The sequence below is a fragment of the Panulirus ornatus genome, chromosome 57 (assembly GCF_036320965.1).
Source record: "Panulirus ornatus isolate Po-2019 chromosome 57, ASM3632096v1, whole genome shotgun sequence".
In the NCBI taxonomy this organism is placed as follows: domain Eukaryota; kingdom Metazoa; phylum Arthropoda; class Malacostraca; order Decapoda; family Palinuridae; genus Panulirus; species Panulirus ornatus.
In genome coordinates this window covers 22,855,386-22,869,923 of record NC_092280.1, presented here as the reverse complement: position 1 = coordinate 22,869,923, position 14,538 = coordinate 22,855,386, and the positions used below count along the sequence as shown (strand labels likewise).

General features: G+C 43.4%; 1 protein-coding gene across 2 annotated transcripts; it reads left to right on the top strand.

The window, feature by feature from the left end:
- The first annotated feature begins 2,778 nt into the window (after positions 1-2,778).
- LOC139766268 (uncharacterized) lies at positions 2,779-13,170 on the top strand. 2 transcript variants are annotated; one of them, XM_071694676.1, is made up of 4 exons: positions 2,779-3,078; positions 10,951-11,202; positions 11,322-12,209; positions 12,539-13,170. In XM_071694676.1, exons 1-4 carry the CDS (start codon positions 3,070-3,072, stop codon positions 13,088-13,090), a joined length of 1,701 nt encoding a protein of 566 aa, XP_071550777.1. In that variant the 5' UTR covers positions 2,779-3,069; the 3' UTR covers positions 13,091-13,170. The 2 variants fall into 2 exon arrangements, with proteins under 2 accessions (XP_071550777.1, XP_071550778.1); XM_071694677.1 differs by lacking the exon at positions 10,951-11,202 and having other exon boundaries at positions 2,780-3,078.
- Positions 13,171-14,538: the final 1,368 nt, after the last annotated feature.

The window sequence follows — 14,538 nt, the reverse complement described above, 5'->3', positions numbered from 1 at the left end:
TTTTCCTTATGAAGCAACTAATCTCAGTCTTGAGGCATATACTATATTTATGTGAAATTGTAACTTTTATGTTTACCTACAACAGATGCTGTAGATAATTTCATTTCCACCAAAATGCAAATATTTAAAAAAGAACACAGAACTTACAATGAATAAACAGTTTGAACATTTAAGAGTACCACTAGTGTTTACTTTACTTGTAAGTGCACCTGAATTCTTAAGTGTTGATACAAATGATAATCAATTCTGATAATGGTTACTTTAGCCAAGATTGCACTAATGGGTACTAGCATCCTGTCATCTGATGTCTTTCTTTTATATTCATTCATATCTTTTAAGGTCTGGCCTCAATGAAAGCTTCTGTTGGTGCCTGGAGCTTTGACATAAAAAGATTAGCAAAATGAGTGCAGTATATTTAAAGTAACACTATAAAGCATCAGTGTTCAAGACCCTGTCCATATGGATTAGTCTAAGAATGATTTAGTATAACTGTGAAAAATGCTTACAGAACATAAATGTGCCTCTTGCCCTGCTAGATCTGAAAGGCAATTTAATGCAAATTTCCTGTTCTCAATCAATGATTAATCCTCAGGTTGTCTCTATCAATTTTCTGAGGAGAAAGTGGGTACTTTTTAGTAACCAAGAAATGTCTACTTTGGCAGATGAAGACCAGTTTAAGTAGCACTTCAGAGCATTTTAGAAAATGGTTACACAGCAGAATGCTTTCCTGCTTCGGTGTCAGTATAGGCCTAGGTTTCCAGGGCAGGATAATAGAGTTTTAATATCTTAACATTTTGAATGTTGATGTGAGTAATTAAAATCTTAATTCTTTACTCAACCCTCTAGCTGTTTCCTGTATTCTTCATCTGGAAGGCTGAGGACTGACTAATCCTGAAAAGTGGTTCTGATTAGAGGAAAATCAAGCGTACAATTATCTTTACAGTTCTTGTTATATGGTTAAGAAATTCTGCCTCGCAACATACTCGGTGGGACAATAGTCTACTGGGAGCCTGGTCTGCCTTAACCTCAGATGATTCTCATTCTCAAGCTTCTCTGTAGAAGGATAACTTTCCACTAAAAGAGAAAATCAAACTTTTCATGAAATATGCATCAAATCTTCCAAAAGAAATATGTCATTTGGGGAAGAATGTGCTTTTCTTTAACCCGCCGGATAATTTTCTTTTTGTTGGGAGAGATTTTCTAGCTTGTTTTTGTTCACAAGACAGGTATCCATAAATGAACAAAAGGTTCCAACATTGAATCTTGAGTGACCTCCTCTATTATTCTTGCCCATTCTCAAAAATTTTCCTTTTACATATTTTGTGCTTTTTAACTGTTAAACAGCTTGCAGTCCTTTGATATCAGCAAGGATATATAGCTTCATTTTCCTATGTGGCTGTTTAAAGCACCGGGTCTTGATTATATCATTCTAACTGTCTGGGCACACGATAATCACTGAACAGCATTACCTTCCTTGACACAATGAATGAGAGTATGCTGAAAGTAAAAGCTTAGATCTTTAGCAATGCTCAGGAATTCTATCCCTTTATGACCAATCTATAAAGCTGGACTTGACAGGAAAGGTCTCTGGGATACTCTTTAACAATTCTCAAACCCCTGATGTGAAGTTTTAATGCTTAGTCTGCAGTTAGGAAAATTAGTGCTGGATGGAAATTGTAACTTCTCTAAGGAAAGCACAACGATCGTAACAAAATTTTCTAATAAATTCTCTGTTTATGTAATCCATAAGGCTTTAAAATTAAGAATCAACGAGTTCACAATTTTTTACCAAAAACTTCAAAAGGAAAATATGTTAGTTTATGGTATATCTGATTTGTTATATATGTATTTTGCATCGAAGTAATGCGAATATACATGGGAAATACTGTCATTAATCAAGGGTTTTCATTTTGTGCCCGGAATTATCTTAGCCTTCCATGTCCAGCGTTGGTGTTATTTTCTCTTATCAAATCATAGAAAAATGACGAAAATCAATTCATGCGCGAACAACCCTTCATTTCTTAATTACAGTCATAACTACTCCATTTTTCCTGTATTCGTGAACAAACATTTTAGATACGAGTTTCCGTTGAGGTAGAAGTCTACAAAAGTTTATCAGTTAAGCCGTTAATTTCTATTTAAAAAGCCCAACTAATTTTCTATCTTATTTGATATTCTATGATTCCATCATTCATAACATTCTATATACATGGTATCAACGTAATAACCAACTTATTTTGGAATCTCACATTCAATAAATAGCTACCACTGAAAAAAAAAAAAGTTTGGTTCACTATATGATCATTTTCTAGAAATCAGACGTTACCCCAATTATACAAAGGTCAGATTCGCCCAAGTATGAAGGAGTGCTCTTCATGAGCTCTTCTCCCAATATATATATATATATATATATATATATATATATATATATATATATATATATATATATACGAACGCGCCTGCGTGGGAAACGGGCGTGTACAGTGTGAGGCGTGTGGCTGAGGAGGGATGGGTGGCGTGCGGACCCGTTGGGGTGTAGTGAGTCAGGCGGCGCCGGTCGGCTCCAAACGCCCTCCAGAATCAATGTTCCTCACCACTCAGTTGCCATCAAGATTTATTACTACCATACAAAATATAAAGAATGTCCTACCCACACACTCTTCCTGAGGTCTTGAGATTATTTCCTCTTGTACATCTCTCATGCTTCACCTATGCACTACATTATCCTTTTGTATACAAATAAAATATACTTCATTGTGGAAAAAGTTTGTGAATTAGTAAAGAATGACGTCACTAAACGGAGAGAGAACAGCTGACGGGAATAACTTGTGTGTCGGTGTCACGATACAAGAGGTCTTAGAGAGCGAGGGTGGCTGTTGCTGGAATTGAGAGCGGTCGACACTCGTTCGCCATAACAGTGATCTGCTGAACAGTGATGGCAGAGCCAGCAGCCGTTGGTACGACCAGCTGACACCGGGAGAGGAGTGATGCGGGAATAACAGATCAGTCAACATTCACAGCGAGGGTAGCAACCAGCGGGAGGCCGACTACTCTCCTCCCTACCGCGCTATGGCCCAGGTGAGCGCAATTATATATATATATATATATATATATATATATATATATATATATATATATATATATAATTTCTTTTTGTGTTCTACCGGAGAATAAGTCCGTGAACCTCGAGCCTTTGGGGACTGTTAGATTACCAGTCCAAGCATATAATCGTAATATTCAGTCTGTTATGACTTTCAGTTCAAGGATACAATCTAAATATTCAGTGTTTCAGCTTCGTTTGACGTGGTATTATCCGCGACCCGGATGTAGTGTTTCTAGTGTCACGTGAAGTAATGGAAAGAAAAAAAAAATCTGGAATGCCTTTCGGGCACCGAACGTGGACTTTTAAAGACCAAGGATAAGAGCACATATTAAGAGACAACCAGGCGATGACGACACCTGTAACATCTCATTATAAATATTCTCCCAGCTCCTGTGACCTTATGAGTAGGGGTTAAAATCTGTCATAAACAGTTGAATCACAAACTATTTAAAGACTTTAATTAGCCCGCATCGTTTTGTAAGTGACCTACTAAGACTGTAATATTATTGCCTGGCTGCACATGAAACTCCAGGTACAGTGCAGCTTCATGTCCAGTGTAAACATCGCCTGTATGAGTAGCATAAAGAAGGCGTGGGCAGCAGGGGTTTGGGAAGGTGTGGGTGGGAGGCAAGCAGGTCCCCACTCAGGACTCCACACAGCCTCACTCCGAGGTGGCTGCACGTGACTCATTCAGCGCTACCTCCTCTCGTGCCGCGGTTAACTGTTCCTTGGTGACTCGTTTCCCCCGCTTTATCTTTTTGAAAATATTTTTGAAAAATTTCTTAATCCTTTTCCTCAAGGATGGCCGAACCCGGGTAGGAATGTCTGTAATGTCGATGTTGGCAGCACTGCCGGGTTCGTCCGGAGACTCAACTCTGGGAGGTTCGTCCTGAGACTCAACTCTGGGAGGTTCGTCCTGAGACTCAACTCTAGGAGGTTCGTCCTGAGACTCAACTCTCGGAGCTTCGTCCTGAGACTCAACTCTAGGAGGTTCGTCTTGAGACTCAACTCTGGGAGCCTCGTCCTGAGACTCAACTCTCGGAGCTTCGTCGTCCTGAGACTCAACTCTCGGGGCTTCGTCGTCCTGAGACTCAACTCTGGGAGCTTCGTCGTCCTGAGACTCAACTCTGGGAGCTTCGTCGTCTGAGACTCAACTCTGGGAGCTTCGTCGTCCTGAGACTCAACTCTGGGAGCCTCGTCCTTGAGTCAACTCTGGGAGCTTCGTCGTCCTGAGACTCAACTCTGGGAGCTTCGTCCTGAGACTCAACTCTGGGAGCCTCGTCCTTTGAGTCAACTCTGGGAGCTTCGTCCTCAGACTCAACTCTGGGAAGTTCGTCCTCAGACTCAACTCTGGGAAGTTCGTCCTCAGACTCAACTCTGGGAGCTTCGTCCACAGACTCAACTCTGGGAGCTTCGTCCACAGAGTCAACTCTGGAAGCTTCGTCCACAGACTCAACTCTGGAAGCTTCGTCCACAGACTCAACTCTGGGAAGTTCGTCCTTTGACTCAACTCTGGGAGCTTCGTCCACAGAGTCAACTCTGGAAGCTTCGTCCACAGACTCAACTCTGGGAAGTTCGTCCTTTGACTCAACTCTGGGAGGTTCGTCCTGAGAATCGCCAAGTCGGTCTTCGACCATCTGGTTTAAGATATACGCCTTCTTAACGAGATGTCCTTGCCAGTCCAAGAAGAAGATTTCTACAGGCATTGGACCCAGGTTCTTCTGTGCATCCTTAGAGTCGGAGACGAGGTAAATCTCATCACTCTCGGACAGGGCGGCAAACGTAACTGTTATCAAGTCGCCCTAAACGTGACACTCAGAGGGCCCACAACGATGGTGCACTTCCTCTACATATTTACCTACGATACTTAGAGTGGCGTGGAAAGCCATGGTCTGGTAGTACTCGAAGACTTTTAAAAGGTGGACATAACCAAGAACGAACGAGAGGCGGAGGTTATTTTAGGTCATGTCACTCGGGAGGACAGGGGGTGTCAACCCTTTATCAAAGACTGAGATGCGTGTGTGTTTCAGGTAATGACGCATCAGATCCAAGGAGTCCTCTGGCAGTAGCGTAGATCTTCTTTTTAGCATGTATATCATGCCCGTACTCTTCTTAATCACTGTCCAGGCCTGAGAGAAGGCTTGGGCAATGACGGAAGGCTTCTTGTCATCCTCCACTTGCGATGAAAAAGCATTTTCCATAGCCTTGGCCGCGCACTCTTTCATCACAGCGTCCATATGTGTGCTGGAGTCCGGAGTGAAGGCATGGGTAAAGTTACACCGCTGGCAAAAAACGATGACTAAAGGAGGATGGGACCAGGTGGAGAGCACGTGCTCCGAGAAATATGCGATCATTTCCAGCAACGAATACTCCACTATGACAACCAGCCTTGGGGCCAACAACGTCATTATTGTGGAACACTCAGATGCCGGGTGGCGCAATGGCGAGAACGATACCATCTGGTCAGGTTTGTAAAAAAACTTCGGGCCACTTGCTCCATAGAAGCCGTAGTCACAGGGGTTTTCGACAAGGTTAAGTCTCTCGGTCAGTGAACACACCCACCGGTGATCACTCGAGAGTTCTCTCAATCCGATGTCCTTGAACTGACTCACATCCACTGTATCAGGCTTACTACACACGTGACTCTTGACTTCAGCCATGGGAGGAGGACGAGGCGCAGGTCCACCACGTACGTGTGCGAATTCTTTCCCTCTTCGTCTTTCCGCACGTATCACCAGGAATGCTATCACTGTGTTTACGACGAACATGCAGCAGGTGGTCACCAAGGTCAGTAAGACCAAATCAAACATTTTTATTGACCTCTAAATATCTTTTTCATTGGGCGTATACAAGGTAGGAGAAATGTAGCTTTCAAGTAAAGAGCGAATCATCATGGTATCGAGGGTGTAGTGAGGAGGGTGTAATAATGACAGCCACACATGTGGAGGGTGTTGTGATGGTGAAGATGCACTCAATGGTGTTATGATGGTGAAGAGGTAGTCAATGGTGTTGTGATAGTGAAGATGCTGTCAATGGTGTTGTGATGGTGAAGATGCAGTCAGTGGTGTTGTGATGGTGACGATGCAGTTAATGGTGTTGTGATGGTGAAGATGTAGTCAATGGTGTTATGATGGTTAAGATGTAGTCAATGGTGTTACGATGGCGAAGACGTAGTCAATGGTGTTATGATGGTGAAGATGGAGTCAATGGTGTTATGATGGTGAAGATGTAGCCAATGGCGTTATGATGGCGAAGATGTAATGAATATGAGGGTGTTATGATGGTTAGGATGTAGTGAAGATGAGGGTGTTATGATGGCAAGCATGTAGTGAATATGAGGGTAATGTGATGGTGAGGATGAAGTGAAGACGAGGGTGTTATGTTGGTGAAGATGTAGTGAAGATGAGATACGGTTATGATAATGGGAAGCATGTAGTGATGATGATGGTGTAGTGGTGATGATGAAGCAAAGTTGAAGGCCGGCCTCAGGTCCGAACGAAGAAGCAAGGTTTTCTCGGCTCTGAGCTTACTGAAATAGCTTATAACAACAAAGCATAATATAACTGTCTTATTTACCTAGTCACTGAATTACATATGTTTACAAGTATGAATACGAATCCGTGGACATACTAGATTTCTCCATCTTTTTTATGTAGTCGTATAAGTTATTGACGTATATATATACATATATATATATATATATATATATATATATATATATATATATATATATATATATATATATATATATGAACTTGTAGACAACGAGGGAAAGTAGAAGCAGGAAAATTTGCTTAAGCGCTTTCGTGTATTTCAACACATCTTCAGAAGAAAATAGTAACAAATCACAGACGGAGGAAAATACACATCGACACCCGTAGATGTTAAGAGGATCACACCAAACAGGGTCGATGGTAACCCACGTGGAATCAGAGGACACTCGGGTAACCAAAACCTGACCTTACTACCCAGGTCAATAAGGGCGTATCAGGGCATAAACGCCTCTCGCACAGGTCACCGTGAAATAAATGCAGGATGTCGTTGTCTAAACTAAAGAATCCTCAATTAACATTCATATTCTTACCATCAGTCAGCTGTGTAAGAGCACATCCAAATGAATTTCTATTTGTGAAACTTTTACACTCTGTGACTGAAGAAGCTCCAGACCAGTCCAGTAAGATGTGTTTTCATTCATGGGAGGGAACAGAGCACTAGATCGTTGTCCAGTGAGTATAAAGTATTTATGTTGACTTACACGAGATTTGAAGTCTTTATCTGTCTGTCCCAAGTAAAACGAACTACAGGTTTTGCAAGGAATTATGTAAACTATACTAATGTCATTACTTGGCCTGTTCTTCTTCATCAACATTTTTCCTGACAGTGATCTCGTAGGAGAAAACAAATTTTACATCCAATAACCTAAGCAGTAGAATGATAGGTTCAAAAGGTTTGTCAAAGGGTAAACAGAGAGAGAGAGAGTATTGCTAGAAGACCTTTCATCATGTGTCACATTATCACCACAAGACTCTCTGAAAGCTTTGGTCTTGCGCATTTGCCCAGTGCATATGGGAAGGAGGTCAAAGTTTCGTACCGACTGTATCAGTAGTACCATGATTCATCGTTCAGACGTTCTGGGCTGAACAGTTCGTAAAGCTCTCAGATACATGGAAGAAAATGTATAGACTGTATAGTACTAAATGTATGACCCAGGTGAACACAGGGCACTGTATTGATTGGCTTTCTGTAGATACTATACTTAAAGCAATACTCTTTCCTATGACTCAACGCATCATCCAGGGATGGTAATTCTCCATCATCTTCATCCCCTACATTAGATTCAAAAGACGGCACTGAATTACTTAGTCTACTTAGAAAACATTTACATCCAAGTGAGAGGGCCACAGACATTAACAACATACCCATACCATGGTACTCCAGTGTGGGTTGTGGTAGGTACAAATTTCAAAGACCTCCAGAGCTTCTTCAGTCACAAAGTGTAAAAGTTGTATAAGGTCAACTTGTCTAAAGATTACAAGATGATCTAGATCAAGTCGTTGAATACCATATAATGTCAATAAATATCAGCTGTTTCAAGTACGAAACCTCATCCAAAAAAAAAATGGATTACGAAAATGATGGGCCACAGGATGTAGGGGGTTACCGACTCCAATATCTTCGAATTCACCCAGCATTGCAACGAAGCTGCCAAGAAAGCAAATAGGATGTTAGGGTTTATGAACATCAACTTTACGTACAAAAGCAACGATGTGATATTGTCACTATAGCCAAGTCTAGTTAGACCACACCTCGAATACGCAGTGCAAGGTTTGGGAGCCACCCCTACTTGAGGACACTCTTAAATTGGAAGCAGCGCAGCGAAGGGCAGCTAACTTGATTCCTTCCTTGCGTAACAAACCAAAATTAGGCTTGATCTCTCACTTGTCACTCTCCAACTCTGAATAAAAATTCATCTAATCAGTCATCGTAACGAAGTGGTATATCATGCTACCTTCTCAACCGCTGATCTCTCCCTGGTCATGCTGCGTTAACATGCCAACATTATTGATTAACCTGACTTGAGAGAGTAATTAATAATTACAGTATCATTCTTCAACATAGGAAATAGTTTAGGCATGATAAGTCGGGAGGCTGGGGCTCAAGGTGATCCTTACGATTGTCTTTGCAACATGTTAACCCCATGGCATTAGTGTAGACCATACACATATAATATATATATATATATATATATATATATATATATATATATATATATATATATATAATTTTTTTTTTTTTTTTTTTTTGCTTTGTCGCTGTCTCCCGCGTTTGCGAGGTAGCGCAAGGAAACAGACGAAAGAAATGGCCCAACCCACCCCCATACACATGTATATACATACGTCCACACACGCAAATATACATACCTATATATATATATATATATATATATATATATATATATATATATATATATATATATATATATATATAAACACGGAACATGTGCCATTTTGGATGGGACGAGGGTTTCCAAGACGGGTGCCCCAAAACAAGGTTATAAATAGATGGAAAGGCTTACCCAGCAGCGTGTCTCACCTGCATTGCGTACATCACATTTATCATGATATGCAGTGTCGGCGGGCATCGTACGTGGGCAGTTCACATAATTAAGTTATATTACGTGTATAAACCATGCACTGGTCTCTCTCTCTCTCTCTCTCTCTCTCTCTCTCTCTCTCTCTCTCTCTCTCTCTCTCATTAACAGTCGAAGGAATACTAACTATACTACCCAACAGCTTGGTTGCTGGTCACCAAAATTGACTCACAGCCATCACGTTGTGAAGTCGAAGAGGTTAACAATATCCGATATCCAGGTAGTGAACTGAGCGATCATATGGGTTGGGCAAAACACACTCGATAGATAGGATTTAAAGATTAAGAACACAACCTCAGTGGGAACACTGCATCATATATGTTGTGTGGCTCGTGCGTGCGTGATGTAATACACCGCTACGAGACTAAACTGGCGAGTGAACTTTTTGTTTCCTATTGGCCGAATTTGAAAGCAATGTGTTATTTGGTGATTTCGTGGTGGATTGGTCTGAATACAAATTATCAAAAAAAAAAATCAAAATCAGGTATGATTCCATTGAAAGGAAACTAACGTATCTTTATATCATATATATATATATATATATATATATATATATATATATATATATATATATATATATATATATATATATATATATATATATATTATTCCTGGGGATAGGGGAGAAAGAATACTTCCCACGTATTCCCCGCGTGTTGTAGAAGGCGACTAAAAGGGGAGGGAGCGGGGGGGGGGGGGGCTGGAAATCCTCCCCTCTCGTATTTTTTTTAATTTTCCCAAAGAGAGAACAGAGAAGGGGGCCAGGTGAGGATATTACCTCAAAGGCCCAGTCCTCTGTTACTTAACGCTACCTTGCTAACGCGGGAAATGAATAGTTTGGAAAAAAAAAGAAAAAAAAAAAAAATATATATATATATATATATATATATATATATATATATATATATAGAGAGAGAGAGAGAGAGAGAGAGAGAGAGAGATCTATAGACTAAATCTTCATGTCGACTACATCATACCAACATCCACAAATAATTGTATTTTTGATGTCAGAAACGCCAACATTCTCTAGAGCATACTGTGTGTGTTTTCCTCCCCACTAACATTCTCCATCACCCTCACTAACAGGCTAGGCCAAAGACCCGAGGGTGTAGTACACAAGAGGAAGTAGTGAGGCTCAAGTTGTAGTGGAAACGGTTTTTGACCGTAACGGTTTGGTGATTGGGCCCGTGATGTTCGAGGGTGTTCTGAAGATGGTGAGGTAAAAATGCCTTTTTTGACCTGAACCCACGTGGGTAAAGGTCGGTCAGTGGCTTCGGATGAACAGCTGTGTCACTGCTGCCAGCTGGACAACTGCCACAGGTTTCTCTGAAGTATTTTCTTATTCCTACGTTGCGTTACGGTGTAAAGTTGCTGATGGTGCGCTTTGAGTATTTTGAATGTCTCATAATCCACCACTTCACGAAAAAAAAGTTCTTTCCATTTACCAGCGAAACTGTTATAACCGTCCCATTAATAGGTAGAACTTCGTCGTCTTTCTTTTTTTAATACGATTTCCACCTCTCCCTACATCTCTGTAGTCAATCTATCTATGCTGAAAACTTACGTCAAATGTCTTCACATGATGCGTGTTGCCTTAGCCTGCGCCATCCGTACGAGCACTGTACTTGTCCTGGCGATCCTTGCCTCACGATTTACTATCATTTTCATGCTGGCTCACTTGCGGTGATGGTGGCAGAAGCGATGGTCGACGGGCGTGGAGGCGGCGGTGACGTGCGGAGTATGCTCCGAGGTGTACCAGACCGGGGCGCGGGAGCCGCTCATGCTTCCGTGCGGCCACACCTTCTGCAGCGTGTGCCTGGCCAGCGTTGAGAAGGCCGGCGACCTGGCATGCCCCGCCTGTAGGACCTCCTCCCCGGCCCACGCCGCCCTCCACCTTCCTGTGAACTACGCAGTCCTCGAGCTATCTGAGCAGTCCACTGATCCCCAGGTACCATCTCCATGCCGTTAACTCTCTCTCTCTCTCTCTCTCTCTCTCTCTCTCTCTCTCTCTCTCTCTCTCTCATATAATCAAATGTGTTAACCTGACGCATTCTCCTTTGTGTCTAGGCGCAGCAGGAGCATGAGCGAGGGTTGTGCAGCAGCCACGGGCAACTGCTGTGCTACTGGTGTCGTCAGTGTGCAAAGCTGCTGTGTGGTCACTGTATCCTGGAGGAGCACCTGAAGCAGGGCCACGAGGTACTACATGCAACGGAGTTCATACAAGAGAAGAAGGAGGCCATCCACGAGCGGGTCCAGCAGCTGCGGACGGTCTTCGGGGAGAGCAGAGGGTGGGTGATGACGTGCCTCCACCGCTGCCTCGTCAACCTGGTCTGGCTCTGTCAGGAAAGCAACAACATCTGTGACCTGGACGCCCAATTGCTGCAGATCGCCTCCGAAGCCGAGAACCTCAAGGACGTCGAATCTGTGTTGGTGTCCGAGACAAAGCTGCGGAGTCTACAGCAGGAGGAGGATAAGTCTCCGACCCAGGGATGTACCGTAGGTGAAGAGGGTGTTACTGTGGGGAATGGGGAGCCCGCAGGTGGTGGCGACGAGGAGGAAGAGGCTCCAGATGCTGGTGGTGGTGATGCAGCAGATGGAGACGTTTCTTCAGAAACTGGCCCTCCGGCTGGTGGGGCTGCGGACGAAGGCACTGGAAATGATGGTACAGCAGGAGGTGGGGGTGGTGGTGACGTTCCTAACAGCAGTTCTGCATGTGGTAAAGCTGTGACTGATGATTTTGCAGCTGGTGACGAGACAAACCTCAAAGTTGCTGCAGCTGGTGACACCGCAGACGCCAAGGCTTCGAGTAGTGGTGGTAGAGGGGCGTGGTGGTGGCCCCTGACGTCCTGCGTGGTGAGCGGGGACGGGAGGCAGGCGGAGGTGGAGCGAGGTGACCACTGCCTTCTGGTGTACGCCCTCAGGCACAGTCCGATAGACGCTCACCTCGGGATACAGGTATTACATCCCACCTTCACTTAACACGGTTTGTTCATGTTGCCCACCTAACGTACTCCAGGACTCTTTCAGGAGAGTAGAATCGAGTTGTACATTCATACTAGCCCGTACTCATAAAACAAAAGATCCCTAAAGCACCTTGTAATCCTACGTAACACTAATACCACACAACCATATGAAAGAAGTGTAGCCAGAACGTGATGATTCGTGTCGTTTTTGAGACCAGTGTTTCGAGTTATATGCTCACACAGAAGGTCTCAAGAACATACTGGCAATTCATCCGTCGATCATCTTGATCGTTGTTCCATTAATGGTATCTACTTTCACAGCTGTCCATGTTGGAGTGCCTGGTGGACCAGGAGAGCCCGGTCGTGTTCCTGGAGCTGAGTGCCGGGCGCCAGTACTTGGGGCGTATCGTCATCCGTCTGTGGGGTCGTCTACGTCGGGCGCAACACTTCAAGGCCCTCTGTCTCGCCACGCTCGGCCCCTCCTACGTCGGCTCCAGGTTCGAGTACGTCGGCAACAGGGACCAGCCTGGGGAATACATCGTCACGGGCGGGTACATGACCCAAGAGCCGTGCTGGATGTTGGAAGGCGCTAAGCTGGAGACAAGGAGCACCAGGGGCCTCATGGAGAATCTCGAGTGGGGCGGCGAGTTCGTGGGAGAGGAGAGAGAAGGTCTCCTGCAGGGAGCAGGAGGTGGTCATCCTGAGTACGACTCCCTGTTCTGTATATGTAGCAGGAGCGACCCAGCGGGCGAGTCCCAGTGCCCCTTCGGAGAGGTTATGTCCGGAATGGAGGTGGTGAGGATGGCGGTGAGCCACGACCCAGTGTCCGAAGTTGCCATCAGCCGCTGTGGTCTCCTTATTCACGATGCCTGACTTCTGGACATCGCAAGGAAAGCTTGCTGGCTACTTGGATGTAGATCGTGCAGACAAATAAAGCGGACTAAACTGATTAATCTTTGGCAGTTTTAATACACACACACACACACACACACACACACACACACACATCAGGAACCATACTCCCCAGACAAACACGAGTCATACTTTTCCGACTATGCTCTAGACATTACCAACCACGACAACACAACAAACACCAATTCAACACATCCCACGACCCTTCATGCCCATGATGCATCTACCAGAAAGAAAACACCGAACACTTACTATAATGCCCTACACTTTCTGTACAAAGACGCACACTCAACATCATCACAACACTTTATAACATGTAGTCCAGACCAGCGGGCGAGGCCAGCTTCCTGAGCGCTTTAGGTGCCTCATAAGGTTAGAAGGGGCAGAGGCTCCTCCAGTCTATGTCTGCGCTAACTCCTGTATCAAGGAAATGCAAACTCCAGTCTTGTAGTGTGAAGAGATTCACCAAGACTAAGCTTGGCATGGGCACTGGGCAATTACGATTTGTTCTAGGGCGTGCCATTACGGGCACTGGTCGGGTATGTGTCCAGGATGCCACTGCTGCGACGGAGCGGCCCGTGTACAACTGTAGTGTAGTGGGTGCTTAGTAAATGTGTGTGTGCTGCGTAAAATGAGATAAGGGAAGTTAGGATGGTGTTTTTTTAAGCGTAAGACGGTAAAGATTAGAATAGTATGAGCGTTGCAGATCCCCTAACTTAATAGACATGAAAAAATATAGTTCAACGCATGAGGAATTCCCATACTACTTTTGCATATATCTATAAATTCAAATATCAAATAATTTCTTTAACATATACCAGAAATGCTTGGTTTGTTCATATTTGTAATTGTTTCCCTCGAAGTAAAGTTCGTTTTCTACATTACAGATTCGTTTTCTATGAAAACATCTTTATGGATAGCTATGATAAAGTAATTTAATCAATAAATATACGTATCAATATTTTAATACTAAAAATCAAGAAAATATGAGCACAATGTGTTAGCTTAATCCACTAAGCAAGTCTTACCCAGGTTCTTCGCTTGAGTTTGACATATACTATACAATAAGAGTACACCAAGGTTGTTAAAAATAGATGAATATAAATAATTCTGCTTCTACGCTATTGTTATTAATCTTCACAACACTTAAGGACGAGGAAAAGTGTTGACTCAGACTGAGCAACTTCTCATACACAAAGAGGGTGTGGGTATAGTTTAAGCAAGCATCTGCACCCTCTCCAATGCCTCCACTACCCCTTACTCCATTTATTTACTACTTTACGTTCGTCCATCTGTCGCCATTGTTGCTGTACGGATGTATTGCCTGCAACCACCAGAGTGATAGAACTAGTCATGCTAACAACTGTAATACGACCCGTCTCATAATATCTGGTGCAGGTGCTGCTGGC